The sequence below is a fragment of the Selaginella moellendorffii genome, unplaced genomic scaffold, assembly GCF_000143415.4.
Source record: "Selaginella moellendorffii unplaced genomic scaffold, v1.0 SELMOscaffold_84, whole genome shotgun sequence".
NCBI classification, from domain to species: domain Eukaryota; kingdom Viridiplantae; phylum Streptophyta; class Lycopodiopsida; order Selaginellales; family Selaginellaceae; genus Selaginella; species Selaginella moellendorffii.
This window is the reverse complement of record NW_003314345.1, coordinates 283760-302815: the sequence shown is the minus strand read 5'-3', so window position 1 is coordinate 302815 and position 19056 is coordinate 283760. Positions and strand designations below refer to the sequence as shown.

The 19056-nt window shown below is 50.9% G+C and overlaps 7 protein-coding genes and 1 long non-coding RNA gene across 8 annotated transcripts; 4 read left to right on the top strand and 4 right to left on the bottom strand.

The window, feature by feature from the left end:
- Positions 1–22: 22 nt before the first annotated feature.
- Positions 23–1881, bottom strand: LOC9651911 (xyloglucan-specific galacturonosyltransferase 1). Its single transcript, XM_002987729.2, has one exon. The coding sequence runs from the start codon at positions 1879–1881 to the stop codon at positions 31–33; it is 1851 nt and encodes a 616-aa protein (XP_002987775.2). The 3' UTR covers positions 23–30.
- Positions 1882–2135: 254 nt separating this feature from the next.
- LOC112341479 lies at positions 2136–3630 on the top strand. The gene is made up of 3 exons (XM_024661645.1): positions 2136–2351; positions 2424–2490; positions 2575–3630. The coding sequence occupies exons 1-3, from the start codon at positions 2289–2291 to the stop codon at positions 3510–3512; spliced, it is 1068 nt and encodes a 355-aa protein (XP_024517413.1). The 5' UTR covers positions 2136–2288; the 3' UTR covers positions 3513–3630.
- Positions 3631–4116: 486 nt separating this feature from the next.
- On the top strand, positions 4117–4859 carry LOC112341480. The gene is made up of 2 exons (XM_024661647.1): positions 4117–4317; positions 4369–4859. Exons 1-2 carry the CDS (start codon positions 4215–4217, stop codon positions 4764–4766), a joined length of 501 nt encoding a protein of 166 aa, XP_024517415.1. The 5' UTR covers positions 4117–4214; the 3' UTR covers positions 4767–4859.
- Positions 4860–4865: 6 nt separating this feature from the next.
- LOC9651844 (vacuolar-processing enzyme) lies at positions 4866–6956 on the top strand. Its single transcript, XM_024661646.1, has 9 exons — positions 4866–5084; positions 5191–5355; positions 5425–5581; positions 5644–5729; positions 5810–6009; positions 6071–6119; positions 6172–6378; positions 6439–6648; positions 6715–6956. Exons 1-9 carry the CDS (start codon positions 4896–4898, stop codon positions 6865–6867), a joined length of 1416 nt encoding a protein of 471 aa, XP_024517414.1. The 5' UTR covers positions 4866–4895; the 3' UTR covers positions 6868–6956.
- On the bottom strand, positions 6916–8404 carry LOC9651843 (patatin-like protein 6). The gene is made up of 2 exons (XM_024661644.1): positions 7209–8404; positions 6916–7143 (listed from the first exon to the last, which is right to left on the bottom strand). The coding sequence occupies exons 1-2, from the start codon at positions 8217–8219 to the stop codon at positions 6937–6939; spliced, it is 1218 nt and encodes a 405-aa protein (XP_024517412.1). The 5' UTR covers positions 8220–8404; the 3' UTR covers positions 6916–6936.
- A 1761-nt stretch (positions 8405–10165) lies between these two features.
- LOC112341487 (germin-like protein 5-1) lies at positions 10166–11216 on the bottom strand. Its single transcript, XM_024661670.1, has 2 exons — positions 10578–11216; positions 10166–10366 (listed from the first exon to the last, which is right to left on the bottom strand). Exons 1-2 carry the CDS (start codon positions 11214–11216, stop codon positions 10166–10168), a joined length of 840 nt encoding a protein of 279 aa, XP_024517438.1.
- Positions 11217–11401: 185 nt separating this feature from the next.
- LOC112341510 lies at positions 11402–12167 on the top strand. Its single transcript, XR_002990565.1, has 2 exons — positions 11402–12020; positions 12073–12167. It is a non-coding gene; the product is annotated as an uncharacterized LOC112341510 (long non-coding RNA).
- Positions 12130–15425, bottom strand: LOC9651841. The gene is made up of 4 exons (XM_002987726.2): positions 14997–15425; positions 12753–14933; positions 12533–12704; positions 12130–12482 (listed from the first exon to the last, which is right to left on the bottom strand). The coding sequence occupies exons 1-4, from the start codon at positions 15244–15246 to the stop codon at positions 12386–12388; spliced, it is 2700 nt and encodes an 899-aa protein (XP_002987772.1). The 5' UTR covers positions 15247–15425; the 3' UTR covers positions 12130–12385.
- Positions 15426–19056: the final 3631 nt, after the last annotated feature.

The following is a 19056-nucleotide window of genomic DNA, read 5'->3' as shown; positions in this document are numbered from 1 at the left end:
CTATACAACAAGCAAACTTTGGGTGATCGATCATCTGAGCTCGCTGGAATCGTAAATCTCTCTCGAAGCGACCCTGGCAATCACGTTTTTCATGGCAACGTCGAAAGCGTCCTCGAATTTCTCCAGTTTGGATCCCGGCTGCGCGTAGACGATCCCGGGGAGAATCTCGTGGACAATGAAATGCCGCATCTCCTTCCTCCGTGCGAATGGAATCTTCTGGAGCTCGCCCACGATATCCACGTCGGTAACAGAATCTGCCGCGATCATAACAGAATATGCGCTACCATTTGACGGAAGATGCCATGGATACTGGTAGTAGGCCGTGAAGGGGTCGAAAAAAACCGGAATGCAGCCGGCCAGCAGCGAATCAAACACAGATCTCCGGGTCGGGCTGTCGCCAACTGGCTGGAGGCAAAAATCCGAGGCTAAAAACAAACCTAGAGTCGCCTCGGGACCAAAGCAAGCCCTGGAGCCGCAGTCCAAGCTCCGGCACAGGTCCGAGCGAGCCGTACACTGCCGTATCAGCTCCCCACGGATGCTCCCCGCCTGCCCGGGCCTGGGCTGGCCCGCGAAGGCGACGAGGCTCGGCCGGACGTCGTCCCGGAGCACGCGAGCCTGCCACGTCGTGATGTCCGCGTCCGAGCCCGGGTGGAAGAAGGTGGGATGTGGCACGCCCACGTCATTGGGGTGCCAGGGGTGGCGCTCGATGAGAAGCTTGGTGACGTTGGCCATGTCGGCGCGAGCGAGGAGATTACTCCCCCATCTTGCGTCCGATGTCATACGCCTGAAATCCCAGGAGATTTTTCCCAGAGCTATGACATGGTCACGTCGGTCGCCCGTTTTCCACGTGGACGGCTGCTTAGTCAGCCATGTCATGAGCTCGTCGCCCAACACGTCGCGCTGTGCGCTGCTCACGTTGGGCATGAAATTCGATCGCATCACGTCCAGGCCGGCGTAGTAGGGCACGTAGAACACGTCGGCGAGGGATGGATCGAGCACCCGGCAGGAGTAGTCGAGGATCCGGGCGTGGAAGATCATCTCCAGCGCGTACTGGTGCGTCTTGAACCAAGATCCGCGAGGAGTGAGGAAATCGCGAGCGGCGTCGATCGAAACTGGAAGACCCATTCCCGAATTGCGGACGAAATCACACATGCTCATCCATGGCAGCAGAGTTTCGCATTGCTTGAGGAGATCCGCGTTGAATTTGGGTGGAAGATCGTAGACATAGACGTTTCTTCCCTGACAATCCTGTGGAGACTTCTTTACCTGGCCTGATCCTGATCTTCGCAAGAATTGCATAAGTCGCTCCACCTCCTGGATCGCACGCTTCTCCTCTTGACCATCAGCTGTCAAGGAACTTATAGAAGGGGGATTAATGGAAGCGTTTCGAGCTATTGATGGATCGTTGGGCGGTTGTAGCGGCCTCTCCCCTGCTTGGCTGGAATCTTCAAGAGTGCTGTTACGATCGGCTATAGTGGACGATGAATTCCTTTGGAGCTCCTGGAAGAATTCACCAATCTCCTTTTGTTTGTCAATCTCATCTTCACCGCCTTCCAAATCAGCTGATGCCGTCGCAGAAGTAGAAGGAATTTCCAGCTGAAAGACGCGATCTTGATCATCTAGACTTGGCAGCCCTGTTACGCTGTCGCTGGCTACCACGATCTCGCTCTCGGATCGCTGCTTGGGCGGATCCCTCTCGAGGCTGAGCGCGCCCAATTGCCACAATGGATTTTTGACGACATTGACGCCATGACACACGAGACACTCGAAATCGAGAACAGAGGCGCTCGGGATCTGAAGAGAGGCGCTCCAGAAGATGATCGCCAAGAGTGCCAGGAAGGGCGGAAAGAGAAGCGTGCGCATCCGCCGCAAGATCACCATGCCTGCTGCGCTAGAACCCTAATTTCAAGTTCGAGTGAAGGAGGTATATTCCTGTATTGACTTTCCTGCGAGTAACGGCACTTTCTTTTTTATCCGTTAATATAATTTCTTCCCCTGTCAGGCATCGAACACGCAACTCGCCAAGAAAAAGATCATATACGATGATGCCACGTGTCAGCGAATGCTTCATCGGCTCGGAGCTTGCTTCGGTCAAACGGAAGCAATCCTGGCCGTCCAATCCGGTTTGGCGTGTCGTCTTCCTCCTCCGTTAAATCATCAGTGGGCTCTTCGCCGCCGCGGCCGTGCTTTTTCGTTATACTATTTGATATCTCCTCCTTCCTTCCTACCCTTTCTCTCTTTCCAACAAAATCGCGAAAATCTCTTCTTCCAGCTCCATCGCCATCGCCATGGACGCGAGCCAGCTCCCCTTGGAATCGCTCCTCGCCCGCGACGCCAGCAAGCGAAAGAGGGTAAGGATTTGGCAGCGCTCCCACGGTTTCCTCTAAACCCTAATTCATGGTCTCCTTCCTTCTCTTGCGCAGGTGAACAGGAACGCCAAGCTCAAGCAGTTCAAGCTGGATGCCCGGCGCGAGCAATGGCTCTCTCAAGGTAGGCGACACAGACTTTTTCTTCCTTTCTCGCTTGGGTGGATGGATGGAGTGAATGGTTTTTCCCCCTTTTTTTCCTGTGTAGGGAAGCTTGTGGCGAGCTTGTCTCCGAATTCCGTGCTTGAGAGCCCATCGCCCAAGTTGGGTGAGGAGCAACACCTCCACGGATCGAGCACCGGAGGCGACAGTGACGCCGAGTCGTGCGTGATCAACCACGACGATCTGTGCGACGGTGGGCCGCTCGACCTCCTCTCCTGTAATTTTAACTCGAGTGTAAGTAAATCATCCATTTCTTGCTCTAGTCAGAGGGGCGTGGTGTTGGATCCTCCCGACATGAGCAGCAAGGGAGGGAAGAGAAGATCTGGCAGGAAAGGCAAGAGCAAGAGCAAGAACAAAGCTTCCGGGGACTGTGACAAAGTTCTCGGTGGAGAGAAAGGAAAGGATGGGGGAGAGGAGGAGGAGGAGGAGGATTGGGAGGCCGCGGCCGACGCTCTCGACTCCCAGATGAATCTCAACAAGGATCCGGCCGAGAAGGAAAAGGTGGCGATGGTGGTGAACAGGCACAGGGACGACAGGATGATCCACCACCAGGACGCCAGGAACTCTCCGCCAGCCGCCGTCGCAGCTTGGAAGGTTGAGGATACGTTCCGTCCGGCCAGCCTTCCCAGGATCATCGCCCCGAGCTCGCTACCGCCGCTGCTTCCCAGGCCGACTGGAGTGGAGCGACGAGTAGCGTCGCCACCGCCGCGGCCGCCAGCGGCGTGGGTGACGAACAGGCACAGGGATTTCTTCGCGAGATCGGTAGCGGCGGCGGCCGCGAGCGCGGGGCCGGCGTGCTGCCCGATTTGCACGGAGGAGCTGGACAGCACCGATTCCTCGTTTCAGCCTTGCGCGTGTGGCTTCCGGCTGTGCTTGTTTTGCCACCACCGGATCGCGTCGGATGATGGGCGATGCCCGGGGTGCCGCCAGGCGTACAAGACGGACATGGGGGCGATCCTCCGGCCATGCCCGGCAAGATCGTGAAGCTCGCGAGAGATGAAATGGAGGAAGATCGAGCAAGATGGGATTTTTACCCGGTTTGTATATACTTGGAGACCTTGGTCCATATTCATATGAGCTATGGAGCTTCTTAGATTTCTTCTACGTAGTCTATCTTCTAGGTAGCTTTCTTCTACGTAGTCTATCTTCTAGTTAGCTTTCTTCTACGTAGCTATGGAACGATTCTATCTTCTAGCTTTAGCTATGGAAATCGAACGTAAGAGATCTTATTCTTGTTCTTGGGAGGAAGAAGAATCACGAGACAAAATTTCGTTTTGGTGGTGGTGGCGATGGTGGTGGCCTATCCCAGAGAAAGCCAAGCCCATGCCCGATTCCATACCCGATTCCAACGCCGCACCCGGCGCCTACTCCGAAGATGACACGGAGATCGTTCCAGGATCCAGCGCCCAGTCCTAGCGATCCCGTCACGCCCAATCCCAGCCCAACTCCACACCCGATCCCAGCGCCGCCGCCCGGCCCCAGGTTCCTCTCCTCGATCCACTGCAGCGATCTTTGGAGCCAGTTGTTCTTGGAGGATCTCTTGAGCGATCGCTTCCTCTTGGAGCTAAACGAGTCGAGATCGAACTTGGGGAAGCCATCGTCCCATTTGATCGCTGCCGCCATTTGGAGCTAAGATAGAGAGGAAGAAGATCGAGGGTTTGTTAGTTTTTGTGGCCCGGAAGAACAATGGCTATGGCGGGCATGGTTGCTCTTCCCAGAGTGTTCTTGTCACACAGGCACACCGCATTGCCGACCGCTTGCTCGAGCTCCAACGGCAATCCCAGCGCAGGTGAGATGTCGAATTCGAGGCAAAGGTGGGATTTTTAGTGTGTTTTGGTAGCCGCGGGGGCGACGACGATCGCGTCCAAGAGCTTGACGCTTCACGTTGGCGAGACGTCCATCACAATGCCGATGTCGATGGACAAGGCGCGAGCGCTGAGCGGGACGATGGAGGCATTGATCCAGACGTTCCGGGAGAAGCAGCAGGCGCACGAGGAAGGAGGGCGGCCCAAGAGGCTCAAGAGCGTCGAGTTTGCATACAGCGCTGGCGATGGTGGCGATGGTGGCGATGGCGAGGAGGTGGGATTCGAGCTGTTTTGCAATCCCAATGCCTACGCCAACGCGTTCCAGGCCAAGGTGCTGGTGAGCGTGAGCGATGGCAAGCTGAGCTTGAGCGCCGAGGCGGATCTAAGCACCATCAAGGCCGACGTCGATGGATTCCTCGACAGTCTTGGCTAGAGTTTTGGGAGTTTAGGTGGTGTCACTCTCGTACTGTTCACGATAAAGGGAGAGAGAGAGAGACTCAAGCTCTCTCGTAACCCTTTGGTTTTCTTTCTTTCTTTCGTTCTCGAGAGAGAGATCGCCGTCATGGGAGTGGGATTCTTCCTGTGGCTGGTTCTAGCGATGGTGGCGGTGGCGGTGGCGGCGGCCAGGCCACTGGACTTTTTCGCAGCCCACAATCCAATTCGCATGCCCTCGAGCGAGGAAGTTGCGTCCGGGACGAGGTGGGCGCTGCTAGTTGCTGGATCTTCCGGGTTTGGCAACTACAGGCACCAGGTGAGAGGAGTCTTTCCATCGCTTTCTTTCTCTATGTTCTTCGCTTCCTTCTTGTTCTAAGTTCTTCGTTTGCTCTTGTTTGCTTCCAAACTGCTCTTTCCTCCAGGCGGATGTTTGCCATGCATACCAGTTGCTGCGCAGCAATGGTCTCAAGGAGGAAAACATTGTGGTGATGATGTTCGACGACATAGCCAACAACACGGACAATCCTCGCCCGGGAACGATCATCAATCATCCCCAAGGATCCGACGTTTATGCCGGAGTTCCAAAGGTGAAGGAGTTTTGACTTGTTCGCGGATTTCTTGGAAGTTACGTTATTGATTGATTGTTCTGTGGCCAGGATTACACGGGCGCTGCCGTGACCGCCGAGAATTTCCTGGCTGTTCTTCTCGGGGACAAGAATTCCACCAGCGGCGGAACTGGCAAAGTCGTGAGCAGCGGGCCGGAAGATCATGTCTTTCTCTTCTACTCGGATCACGGAGGCCCTGGAGTTCTCGGTGATTCCTTCTTTGTTCTAGACTCGAGAAAGACAAACAACTTAGCTTGTCGTGCTTGACAGGAATGCCCGGAGAGTCGAATCTCTACGCAAATGATCTCATCGACGTCATCAAGAAGAAGCACGCATCCGGAGGCTACAGAGAAATGGTAAAGATCTTTTCATCTTTGTTCTTTCTTTGTTCGTCGTGAGCTAAAGAAGATGCTACTACTCGAGCTGCCAACTTTAGGTGATATATATCGAGGCTTGCGAGAGTGGCAGCATGGTCGAGGGATTGCTTCCACTGGGACTGGGTCTTTACGTTACCACTGCTTCCAACGCGATCGAGAGCAGCTGGGGAACTTACTGCCCTGGAATGGTACCCTCGGCTCCTCCTGAGTATGATACTTGCTTGGGAGATCTCTACAGCGTCGCTTGGATGGAGGACAGGTTCTTCTAAAGTTCTAAGTTTTTTTGACGTTTGAGCTTACGGGATCTCTCTTCCAAACAGCGAAGTTCACAATCTCAAGAGGGAGACGCTACTTCAACAGTATCTAGACGTGAGTTTGCTGAATCGATCGGGATCTCTTGGTTTTTACTTCGATCTTGCAGGTGAAAGATAGAACCTCGAATCACAACACTTACGAGGCCGGATCACACGTAATGCAATACGGCGACGTGGAGCTCAACTCTAACCCGCTTTCCATGTTCTTGGGCTTTGATCCCGCAATCGCGGATGGCAATGGCGACTTGATCATCCCGAGCAGTGCCAATGGTGTTAGCCAGCGTGATGCGGATTTGCTACACCTGTGGAGCAAGGTACGAAGAGAAGAACTTTTCTTTTCTAGATCGATGATCGCATCGTTTCGTCGAGTGTAGTATCGCCGAGCCAAGGATGGAAGTGACTCCAAACGAGAAGCTCGCGAGAGGATGATGAACGCCTTGGCTCACAGACAGCACGTCGACGAGAGCGTGGATCGAGTTGGCGAGCGTCTGTTTGGCTCCAAGGCTGCGGCATCCAAAGTTCTAAGCACCGTCCGGGGCTCCGGCCTCGCGCTCGTGGACGATTGGACGTGCCTGAAATCGCTGGCAAGTGTTCTTCGAGAACTTTGTGTGATCTTTTCGATGATCTTCTCTCTGTGATGTGACTTTTAGGTGCAAGCTTTCGAGACGAGCTGTGGTTTGCTGGGACAGTATGGCATGAAACACATGAGAGCGTTTGCAAATCTTTGCAACGAAGGAGTGGACGTACCTCGCATGGCTGCTGCTAGCGCGGAGGCATGCTCGAGTACCGCCCAAGCCCTGTAGATTGTGTAAAAAGCTTCGCATCGTTGTGCATATGAAAGATCCTGTATATAAGAAACTATATTCAATCGATTACGATGGAGTGTTTGCCACGAGTTGCTCGGCAAACCAGTCCAGCTTCTGTCTGTTACTCTCTTCCAAAACTCTTCGCCCGTTAAACGGGATGTGTTCCGAGCTCTTTTGGTCCAAGAGCCGAGTAGAAATCTCGGTTAGTGTCTTCACGTTGGCCTGGCTTGGATCGTCCATTGCGAGGAGAGCTTTGCCCGGCAAGCCAGACATCTGGAAGCAAAGCAAACAAACTTTAGTCGTTCGTCAAAGCAAACTCTCAACGATAGATAACCCACCTGAATCCTCACGTAATTCTCTCGGTGCCTGCTAAACGCCATGCTGACCGTGTGATCCACCATGTCCGAGATTCCGTCCATGATGATCTTGGCAATGGGTTTGGCCCACTGGAAAGCTCCCCACCGCTCCACTTTGTTGTAGCGGTAAGTTTGATCAAACTGTCCGGTGCCGAGCGATAGAACGAGCATGTCTTCCACCCCTCGGACACCCGGGAAGCGAGCCTTGTCGTGCAAAGCATGCGTGATCGCCGCGGCGGTGGGATTGTTCACCACCAGGCCACCGTCGACTGCCGTGAACTCGTGCTTTCCATCCACGGACGAGACGTGGATGGGCTTGAAGAACGATGGAACCGCCGTGGTAGCCCGGCAAACCTCCCAGAGCTTGAAGTTGGCGGAGATTCGCGAGAAGCAAAAGGCGCTGGCGTTTGTGAGATCGTAGCAGGGAATGACGATGGGCTTGAGCGTGTCATCCAGCGTGAGATCTCTGCCATCGCCACCACCTCGGACCAAGTGCTGCTTGAGGATTCTCTCGAAGAACTTGGTGGAGTACCTGGGTGTCATGATCCCTCGGACCTTTGCAAACACTCGCTGGGGGTATGGGATCTTGAAAATCTCCTTGCCTCTGTCCGAGATGAACGTGCAAACCTCTGCGGCCGTGAAGAGAGGCCGACGTAGTGACTTAGAACCGTGGTTTTGATGATCTCCCGTGGACGATGAGGAGGAGGAGGAGGAGATTTCTTCGCCTTGATCATCGCGGCAGTCGGATGATGCGAAGAGCATCACGGCAATGAGTCCCCCAACGCTGGTTCCAGCCGCCAGATCGAAGAAATCGGCGATGCAAGCGTCTGGATTGTGGCTCTTCTCCTTGAGAGCCGTTTCCAAGTAGGCCAGCATATGGGCTGGGATGATTCCTCTCATTCCACCGCCATCGATGCTCAAGATCCGGAGCTTCCTGTTGCTATCCTGCCCGATCACCGGCTGCTCCACCCCATTTCTCGACCGATCTTCCATCTCGAGCTCGCCGCGACGAAATTTGGGGCGAGCACAGAAAGATGATGGCGAGGGCCGACCGCTCACGAGCTTGTTGCGCGGGATTCATTTGCGTTGCGACGATGAATCTTCCTCACCAGCTTCTAGATGTTGAAAAGAGCGATCCAAGGCCCGCCGTCGCCAAAGACACAGTCGTTGTAGCTGCGACATTGCAAGAACCCTAATTCCTCTCTATAGTCGTTGAAAGTTCTTTCAAATTTAAATTCAAACTGAGACAGAGGATCGATTGGTCACTACTCTAGCTCTCCATGACCCTCTGGCTCGATGCAAACGTCTTGGCGAGCAGGGGCGAGCCGGGAGATTTAGAGGCTAGACAATGGAAATGATCATATGGTGAAACGAAGGTCAAGGAACATCAGGGCGTCCTTGAACTCCGCAAGGAAGCCCTGGTCCAACACTTGGCGCCGGATGGTAACCACCAAGTCCTCGTCCTCCTCCTGCGCAGCAGTCGACCACGGTAGATCCATCCCGGCCACCTTTACCATCGTATACAGAATACCCTCGAGATCCGCTGAAGCGTCAACGCTGTTGCCCAACACCGAGTTCATGGAGCGAAACTCCAGGTCCTTGACAGAGCTGCTTCCCACGCTACCACCATTGTCCGAGGAAATCGCGGCAATCCCAAAGTCGAGAAGGTGGAACCTCTCCAAACCAACTCCTTGCTCGCGGTAAGCAACGTTCCTGGGGCTGATGTTTCTATGGATTATCCCCCGCTTGTGCAGCTCCAGCACCGTCTCCAGCAGGCTAGCTCCCATCTTGGCGGCGTCTCGGATAGGAAGCGTCTTGCTGTGTAGCGATTCACCAACGTAATTCACGAGCACGATCGGGCAGTTTCTCCAGCCAAACGGGTGTAAAGCCGTGCCCGACCACAGAATCTCGGGGATCCTGATCTTGCATCCACTGGCAGCCAGAATCTCCCGAACGCGGATCTCATTCTCAACCTGGCTGAAGAGCTCAATTGGAAGACCAAATCCTTCAGCTGCACACTTGACCGACTGCATGGGGCCTCGCTTGAGCACCACTTGCTGCTTGCTGCCATCCAACCGAACCAAATAGCAGCCCCCGCGGAAGAGGAAGTCCATGTACGTGTGGACGAGCTCTCGCTCCCATATCTCGCCTGAATCAGACCGCACGACATACTTCTCCTTGTATGAGTGGGAAGGCTCCAGCGTCTGTGAATACGACCATAGGTAATAGATCTTTGCCTGTAGACACACCACCCAACGCCACCTTCTTCTTTGCGCAAGCATCTTTCCGGCGCTTCTCCGCCCTGTCCAGAACCTGGCCACACCCCTCAGCAAGCTTGGATTCGTCGTTTATGAACTCCACGTAGATGTCGCACCACTCGTAAGCATTAGTCGATACCACCATGGCCGGATGGACGATGCCAATAGCCAAGTCAAGTAAGGTGCTGTCGCCTGCCGCTGATCTTGCTTAGTCTGTTCCTCTGGAACTGGCAGCACTTTGTGAAGTTGTGTATGTCAACATTTTGCGTGGTACAGTGGCCGACTACCAGTCGTGCTGCATGCTGGTAGACCTTGCCGAGATCATTGCAGGAGTCATCCGGCTCCCGAACGCACTGGCGGATTTGCCAGCGGTTAGGGTGGCGCTCGATGTCGGCCCGTAGGTTCGTGAGGAGCTTTTGGACGTTCCTTGCAAACATTTCAGCAACCGGCCCCACTGAGTATCGCTTCGTGCTCCCAGAGATGGCGTGCTGGACTGTCACAATCCGCCCATCATTCTGATGCGCATTTTCCAAGTCCAAGTACGAGCTTTGCTCACGCGGAAGAATCGACATGAGACCGAAATACACAAGCAAGAAGAGGAACTTACTGATTATTGCTGCCGCCTCCGCCTCACGCTCACGCTCACGCGCCATTGCCGCCTCAAGCACCTCAAACGCCTTGTCAGCGACTGACTTGAACAGTGCCCTCCAACGCTCCCTCGTTGTTCGTCACTTCGATGTGGACTATGTCATCTTCGACGTCCTCTGATGAGGATAGATATTCCCTGATCACACGGATTGTCCTGCGAGACAAAACATTGGCGAGGGAGAGAAGCTTGGGCAGCCATCTTTCGAAGAAGCGCGACCTATCCGCCAGCCTTTTCTAAACCTCAATTTAAAGTTGTTTGCAAGATTTTATAGGGTATTCTATTAGGAAAAGACCTTTCAAATTTAAATTCAAAGCACGAATGGATCGATCGATCGATGGGAGGATGGATATAGATAATCGCGACAGAGAATCGATAGATCACTACTGCTACTGCTACTAGCTAGGTTAGAATGCTCCTCAATGCGAGCCGCAAGCTCTCCATGACCCTCTGGCTCAACGCAAACGTCTTGGCGAGCACCGCGGCCGGGAGCACGGGCACGGACGCGAAGAGCGCGTTGGGCAGCAGCGCCGTGCCCGGATTGGCGCTGTTGAAGCTCGCGATCGCCAGCGCCGGCGTCTCGCCCGTGTTCACCGAGAAGTGGATGAGAGCTCTGGGATAGATGAAGAGGTCGCCAGGCTCCAGCGTCGCCTGGAACAGCCGGTTGTCCGTGGTCACAAACCCCGCCACGACCGTTCCCTGGAGGACGTAGAGCAGCTCCGAGGACCGGGGATGGACGTGGGGAGGAATCACGCCTCCGGGCGCGTACGTGAAGCGCTGGATCGAGAGGCCCTGGGTGTGGAGCCCCGGGAAACTCTGGACGTTCACCTGCGTGACGATGGAACCCAGTCGATTGTTCTCCAGGGCGGTGGGATTCGGGGGCTCTCGCAGGAGATAGGAGACGAAATCGAGCGGAGTGACCTCGGGCTTGCAAGTGAAGCCATTCACTCGCAGCGGGAGCTCGACGTTTGCGACGCAGTAATCCTGCGCTGGATCGGGATCGGCAGCGCGGGATGAGAATATCATCAAGGAAGAAATGAGAATAAGCAGCAGTGACGGCAGCGAGGAGAGATTTCCACGAGCCATTTTCGTGATCACGCTCCGGATCCTCGCAGACTATTTATTTGACTGGACAGTCAAATTTCAATTTCCAGTCAGCGCCATTGACTGCGTTGCTGGTAAACCTTCTCAACTTTGTTAATCTGGGCTAAACGCCATAAGAGATCGTGGCCGTTGGAGCAGTGATTTAATCTCGGCCGTCCCTGGTAGGGCTCTCCTTTACGCTCATTAGTTTAAGTCTGATGCCCTGTTCTTGCGGCGTGGGATGATCGATTGGTGCCTCCTGTTTTGCCTTTTTTGTGACGCGATCTCGCAGCAAAGATGATTTTGATGGCGAGGAGGTATGGGCAGGAGCGAGTTTGGTTTTCTCCCTCGTGGAAGTGCCCTTGTTCTTGCCCAGGAACGGTGATGATTCGACAGAAAATCAGCGCAATCCAAGTCTTGTTGTGAGTTTGATGATCGTGGTCTTCGCATCAAGCGATGGCTGATACGTTGACATCACTGAGAGCTTGCGACGATTTGGCTGAGAAAAGGCGAATCTGAGTTCTTCCCTCTTTGATTTAGCTAGGGCAGGCGATCTCCTAGAACTTTCTCAAGTGTTCTTCGTGCTTTGCGTCTCGCCTAGAGTTTACTTCACAGATTCTTCCTCTCTCCTTACCGAAATGCTTACGTATTTTCTTCCATTGGTGAGGTCAAGGGGCCTGTAACATTTTCATGCATCTCTGGGTCGCTTTTCTTTCTTTTTTTTTCACTAATTCTACAACCATAGATCGTTTTGGACGAAGCGGGCGAACTTTTTAATGGTGTAGTAAATAAGCACCACACCATGAGGTGATTTTTTTGAACTCCACTCGCGACGGCAAACATACAAATGTTTAACCAGGTTATTTACACATGTCTACAAACAACCAACCTTCAGCGTGTAATAAGATCCAGAAAATAAAACTAAAGAGCCTGTGCTCATTCATCTTATGTCCATCTTATCTTACATTTTGATTTAAAATCTAGTCTCAAGAGATCTTTTGTTAGTCGAGAAACGAAAGAAAACGAAATTGAAGACGTATAGCTTAGCCTCTTCGGAGGAGCTTCCATTCGATGTTGTATCGGTAGAACGTGAGTTCTAGGCACACTGCTGTGGTGCACTGGAGATCAAGTTTGTCATGGACGACCATGGCCAGAAGAAACTTTTATATTAGTCAAATAAAAGATCTTCTTGCGCCCTTTTGAAAAAGTTTACAGCGATGGAAGCCGGCGACATTCCAGAATTTGGAGCTGTATATACTGTGACAGCCACTGCACAAATAATATCGTCAAGAGAAATATAGATGCAAAGCACTCCTTACCAGAGTAGTGACTTCCTTTCCTTTCGCAGTTTGCTCTTTCCGACAAGGCTAAACATCATCTCTGCACATATCTTCTGACTCCTCTCCTCTAACCGCCTCATCCCTGGAGCGGATTTCAGAGACATGTCAACCAGGGGTTTCACTTGGTCCCTGGATGAGAATGCCTGCAAGCCTGCGAAAAAAACCAATGTGACTGTCAACAAAACAACACAAAACGCACCTTTAATAGCCACGATGTGTTGGAGATCGTCATCAACCCGAGTAAAATATCGTTTCCATGCCTCGACATTCCGTAAGGAACGTCTTTTGCTCCTGGACAACATTCCTTTCTCCTTTCCCCATAGCTCAACACCTTCGCAATTTGGGTGTGTTTCCTGGAGTGCCACTTCCATCGAAACATTTGCAGGCATCTTCTTCATTAATGCCGCTTTAACGAGTTTCCCAGTTTTGAAACTGACGCTTTGTCGTTCTGAGTTTCCAAGTTCGTCACTGGAACTGTCAGCAACATTCACGAGCAAGCTCACGTATGGTACCTCGAGTAGAGCCACCATCCCAGAAAACTCCGGGCTACATTTAGCATATGCCAAATCCAAGTCGCCTAGCGTCTTCGTCCTCTTCACTTTCACCAGAATGGCGGTCATCGTCTCCAAGCTGAACGTACCACCGAAAAAGCCTACGATGATAATGTCTATGCCTCCACTGCAAATAATGCCAACACCCGCCTTTCCAAATGCAAGCAGATTCTCTGCTGTGAGCTCCTTCAGTGGAATGTCAGTTTTCCTGAACTGCAAGCAAAGAAACTTGGCGTCACCAACATTTTTAAGGCCCTTCTCCTCGTCTTCCACTCCCAGCTCTGCTCTTCTGAGATCCGACAGCGACGTGCCGCAAAGGCCACGGCATAGCTCGTCAAAAGTGAAGCACCTCCATGCATCTTTCTGCAGACTGTCCACTGCGAGTAATAGCAGCACTCGTGCAACAAGCTCGCCCCGGTAACCTCGATCAACCCAGCCACGCATCAGCCCGTCCTCAAGTTTTTCGAGACAGTATTGCCACCCTGTCCGCTTTCGCCCCGCACGCAAAGCCATTGCTGCAGCCGCTGCAACCACTGGCTCGACGGCCCAATCCGTCCAAACATGCTCCCGGTCGTCAGAGATAGACACCACGCTAAGCAGGTGCCTCGCAACCAAGCCGGCGACAACTCTGGCCTGAGGGTTGATGTCGAGGCACACCCTGCAGCCAAGTATGGCCAAAGGAGCCTCTTCCAACATAAAACCTTGGTCCACAAATTTGCTGAGCGAATTCGCGCCGCCAAGGAGCTTGTTGACAGCCAGAGTTAATACCTCCTGAGGATCTCCGTTAGCCTTTAACAGTGCTTGCCAGAGCGGCCGACCATAAGCGACCAGACGACCAAGATTTTCCACTTTGGCAAGCGGAAGGCTACCTGTTCCTGTGTCTGATGGGGAGTGTGCCGGGAAAAAGCAGTACGCTGGATGTGATACTGCCATTCCATGTGCAGCTACTCGGTCGCTGCTGTGCGGCCTACATGGAGGTGCAACATTGCTCCCAGCAAAATCGTTGGTGTCTGTATATAAGGCAACGACCTCTCCAGTCCCTGGAAACAGCCTGGCAGCCCTTCTTGCAGGATCAAATGCAGCAAAAGCTCGATGATCATCACACCTGCCAAACCATCCAGCTTCATCCATGACAAACAAAACCTTGAGTTTTCCTTTGGGAGGATCCGGTAACTGCTTCAGTTTGTCGGTATTCCGCATTCGCCGATGTACCCGATCTTCCCATGCGCCCCAGACATTGGTCGCTCTACTAGGCTCCTCCAGCAGTACCTTTTCAAGTGCAGGATAGCGGCGTTCCCACTGTTTTTGTCGACTCTCAATCTTGGCCTGCACTAGACGCCAGAATTCCTCTCCAAGCATTAGTTCCTGCAGGAAGTCCTCTGCCGCCAACTGCTTGTCCACGGCGACATCGATGCACGACGAGAAGTAGTGCATGCAGAAGAGCATAAACCTGCTCTCTGACACAAGCCGAGAACCCGAGCTGAGCAACCTGACGGCGCTTGTGTAGAAGAAGTCCGCAATGGCAGACCTTGGCGGGTAAGTAGTGGTGGCAGATGCAAAGGAGCAGTAAACCACGAACACACCTCGACTTGCAAGCTCGCAGATAGTCCTCGACTTTCCCCAGCCACTCGACTGCACTAGAGTAACGACAGGTGCTATCCGATTCTTTGCAACCCAGGATGTTCCTGTTTCTTCAATCTTCTGACGCAAGAGATCAACGTTGTCTACTCCCCCCACAGTCTGATACTCCCCTTGAAATGCTCTCTCAACGATTCCCGGATCATCTTCAGTCTCTTCAGAAGTCTCTGGCGTTGGCGTTGGTTTTGGATCTGTTAAATTTTGTTTGTATCGTGAGAACTATCTTGAAGTTGGGAATGAAAAACAAACCGTACCTTCGAGCATCTTCTTGGCCAAGTCCATAATCTTGCCAGGAGATTTCTCGTGGACCATTTGGATTACTATAGATTGCAACCTTTTCTTTTCTCTTGCGGCCGCTGATTCTTCAGCCGCTTTCCGCTTTCTCCGCCCTGAAGATGCGGCGGCTTTCTCCTGAGGAACAAGGCGCTGCTCATCGCCGGGCGGTCTGGATCTCCGGAGCTGCAGGCCTGACGCTTTTCCAGATCCATGGCGCGGCGGACCCATTAATCCCTATTCCAGTCTTGCATTATCCCTGGCCCTATGGAATTATATAGGGTGTGGACTTCACAGGATTTCGTCTCCCAGATGATTCAGCTGGATCACATCGGATTCCCTGCCAAACTTGGTCGCGACCTGGACTCTCTTTCGCCTCAAGGTGCTAATCGCCTGCAACATAAAAGAGAGCGCAGAGACGAGAGTGAGTAGCACTGACATAATATATATATATATATATATATATGAGGATTTCATCTTGTGTGTGGACATTGGATAACAGTGTTCAAAAAGAAGTGATCCCCAAATCGTTGACAGCCTTGTGGACACTCGGGCTTAGAACGCTCAGCTCCCATTTTCTTCCTTCAAAAAACCGTGCTGTACCAACACTTAGCTCAAGTGTTACCCTTAACAGCCTATATTACCACGTCAAAACCGGACAACTAATCAAGCTGCGACTGCCGTCACTTTCTGCAACAAAAGAAAGAGTTGAAAAGGCATTTAGATGACAGAGGTGTTTCTTTTCAGCTTCAGGCACTAGATCCTTTGGTCCGATCACCAGAGCGTAAGGCAGCCTGAAGAAAGTTTCTCAGCAAGGTGGACGACAGTAAAAAGAACACACAACCTCATTGAATCGCTTGCTTAGCCCATCAAAATGTGAGCGCCTGCACTGGAATCAACTTAAGCTCAAAGTGCTTTGAAAAAACGCTATGTGATTTACCTTTGGACAAATTGAACGACTTCGTATGTGGATTCCGGTATTAGTAACACAAACTAAAACACAAATCTAAAGCTGCCACGCACCTGCCTTCGATGATGTCTTCCTCGGAAACTGGCACTGTCTCTTGAAGTAAAGAACTACTTTTGTATCTGTTAACACACTTTAATAAAAGCTATTTTGATAAATATAATTTGTCATATGATATCTTCCAAATTCCCCGGTGTTCTGGCGGATGAAACTCGCTAACACAACTAAATAGAAAAGTGACCCGCCTGTGCATAGCTTCATTGAGATCTTGAGGATGATTAGTTGCAAGCATAGCGATGCCTTTGTACCTGTCCACATTTGGCATACATATTGAGCAGAATTTTCACCACCATATTTGATACGAGGCAGTGGGGCTGCAAATGGATCCACTTGCCTCTCTTGAGCAATTCGACCCTGACAATACTTTCATGGATCAATCTCCCCGCCTTGCACATCACTAGCCCTGTTATGGCGCTCATGGCTGCCATGAAGCTCAGCATATTGGGCTGCTCAATCCGCCCCAAAACTTGCCGCAGACCTCCTCCTGCCATAGCACATTGCCAGCACCATCCAGGGAACTCACATTGCACTGGCACATGGAATCTAAAAGCATGCCCAAGAGACAAAGAATCTTTATGAAGCAAAGCTAAAGTATCTAGGAGGTGCTTATGAGGTAGTAAATTCTTTACCACCTTCAATTAGAGGACAACAAAGAAGCTCGAGATGGCATATGCTTGTGGGGCTTGCGTGATATAGGAGCTCAAGAAAATGGATTCAAGAATCCAGGAGGTGGAGATGATGGTGGAAGACACCAACAAACTTGGAGATGAGATGCTGAAAGAAGAGATGGCCATTCATGAAGAAAACATGGCTATGGAAATGGCCAAGATGGCTAAAGAATGGTAGGAGGCAGTGTTTCCTAGAGATGAAAATGCATGAAAAAGGTTATTCATGGCAAAATTCATGACATCAAGCATCAGGAAGGCAAACAAGGAATTACAAGTGTTTATGGAGTAAAAGCTTGGTAGAACATGGCTAAATTTGCCTTTCAAAGTCAAAAGTCTTGTGGGGATCAGGAGCTGCCAGTGACAGGATGTGGTAAGATATGACTAGGGCAAGGCTGAAGCCTCCATATTCCTGGGTCCTTCTTCCAACAAGATTCTCTGTGAAAGGACTTACTCTTCTAGGTAGACCATATGGAACTAAGGTGAGTCCATTACAGGGATCACAAGGTGGGGTAGGAATCAAGAAACCTTGTTAAGAGGAGGTTCATGCAAAAGGAGTAAGCAACAAGGGTAATGAGGTCAAGGAGACTTGAGATTCTCTAGACCAAGGCTTCTTAGTGGCATCATTAACAGAGGAGGAAGTCCTGGCAGCTGAAAAATAGCCAAAAGATGTTGAGGAAGTTGTGATAGCAAGAAATATCGAAAACAAGGTCAAAGAAATGCAGGCATAATAAGGATGCAAAATCTGGATGGAAACAGTTGAGTGTGGTTTGATCCACATAGTAAACATGGACAGTAAGGGTTGAAGAAATGCAGTCATAATAAGGATGCAAAATCTTGGATGGAAATAGTTAAGTGTGGTTTGATGATGACAGGGGTCGAAGAAATGCAGGCATAATAAAGATGCAAAATCTTGGATGGAAATAGTTAAATGTGGTTTGATTCACATAGCAGATGAGTATCTTAAGTGGTGAGATTTAAGGAATCTTTGGGATTTCAGTGGGAGGATCAGGAGCGAAGCAATATAGGGAACTTGGATGGGTTTATGATGATCACTAGCAAAGCAATAAAGGTGGCAGAAGTTCAAGACAACAATCCAAGATTCTGGGAGATGGATGCATTATAAACATCATAAAAATCTTAGCCTCATCTGGAGTGATGGAGGTTAGGTTAAGGACAACTATAACCCTTTGGTCCATATTTTTTAGAAAGAAGAAAGCGTTTTTTGAGAAGAATCTCTTTATAATTTGCAAATGGCTACAGATTAGTGGTGTTCCCAAGCTTGTAGTAGAACTGAGTGTTTGGAGAGGATTCTGAGCTCATCCCATCTTTCTAGAGTTGCAAGGAGGGAATTATAGAGCTATTTGTGATTGGCTGTGGAAACATAGTGATTCTAAGCATTTTGGAAGTCCTAAAAGAGTTCTCTAGTGAGTTAGAGTGGCAAGAGCAAGTTCTTGTGAGAGAAAAAGTTCATCACCTTCTTAGGCAAGTTGGGTTTGAGAATCTTGGTATGCATTGCAAACAGTTGCAGACTAGTGGTGTTCCCAAGCGCATATGAGAATAAAGTAGTGCATGGGAAAGAGATAGAAGTCATTCCTATCACAGCTAAGAAGATAGGAGTATGGAAGGATTCAATGAAGGATCTGTGCATAGCATCTTCTTAGTGCTGTGAGTTGGTGGGTGGCAATCCTGCTGCAAGAAGTCCTCTAGAGCTGCAATTGACAGGTTGGATGAGCTCAAGAGCAGCCAAGGCAAGAGAAAGAAGAGAAGAGAGATCATGCATGCAATGGGAAAGTGGTGCCGCTACCTTGTTCTAGGACATTCCATATTGAGGATTTACCACTTAGTTTCTTTTAAAGCAGCAAAATCTTAATAAGAAGCAATACTGACGGATTAAGTAGCTATAGGCCCTTGATTTTATAATCGAGTACAAGCTGGGAAAAATGAACATGCTCTCTGATGCATTGTCCCATAAGTTTGAGAAGCCAAATGACTCAGTGGTGCAAGGCTTGTCCATTCTAGAACCAAGTTAGCAGATCATACAAGGCTACCTTTCAAATGCTTTCCCAACTGTTTTCCATAGCATTATAGAGAATTGTATGTTCTCTAGTACCCTTTGAATGCTTTCCCAACTATTTCTATAGCATCATAAAGATTTCATATATGTGCTCCATAATTTATTTTCTATAGTTTCATCCATACCAGCTAGTGGTGTTCCCGAGCACGTATGAGAGTAAAGTAGTGCATGGGAAAGAGATAGAAGTCATTCCTATCACAGCTAAGAAGATAGAAGTATGGAAGGACTCAATGAAGGATTTGTGCATAGCATCTTCTTGGTGCTGTGAGTTG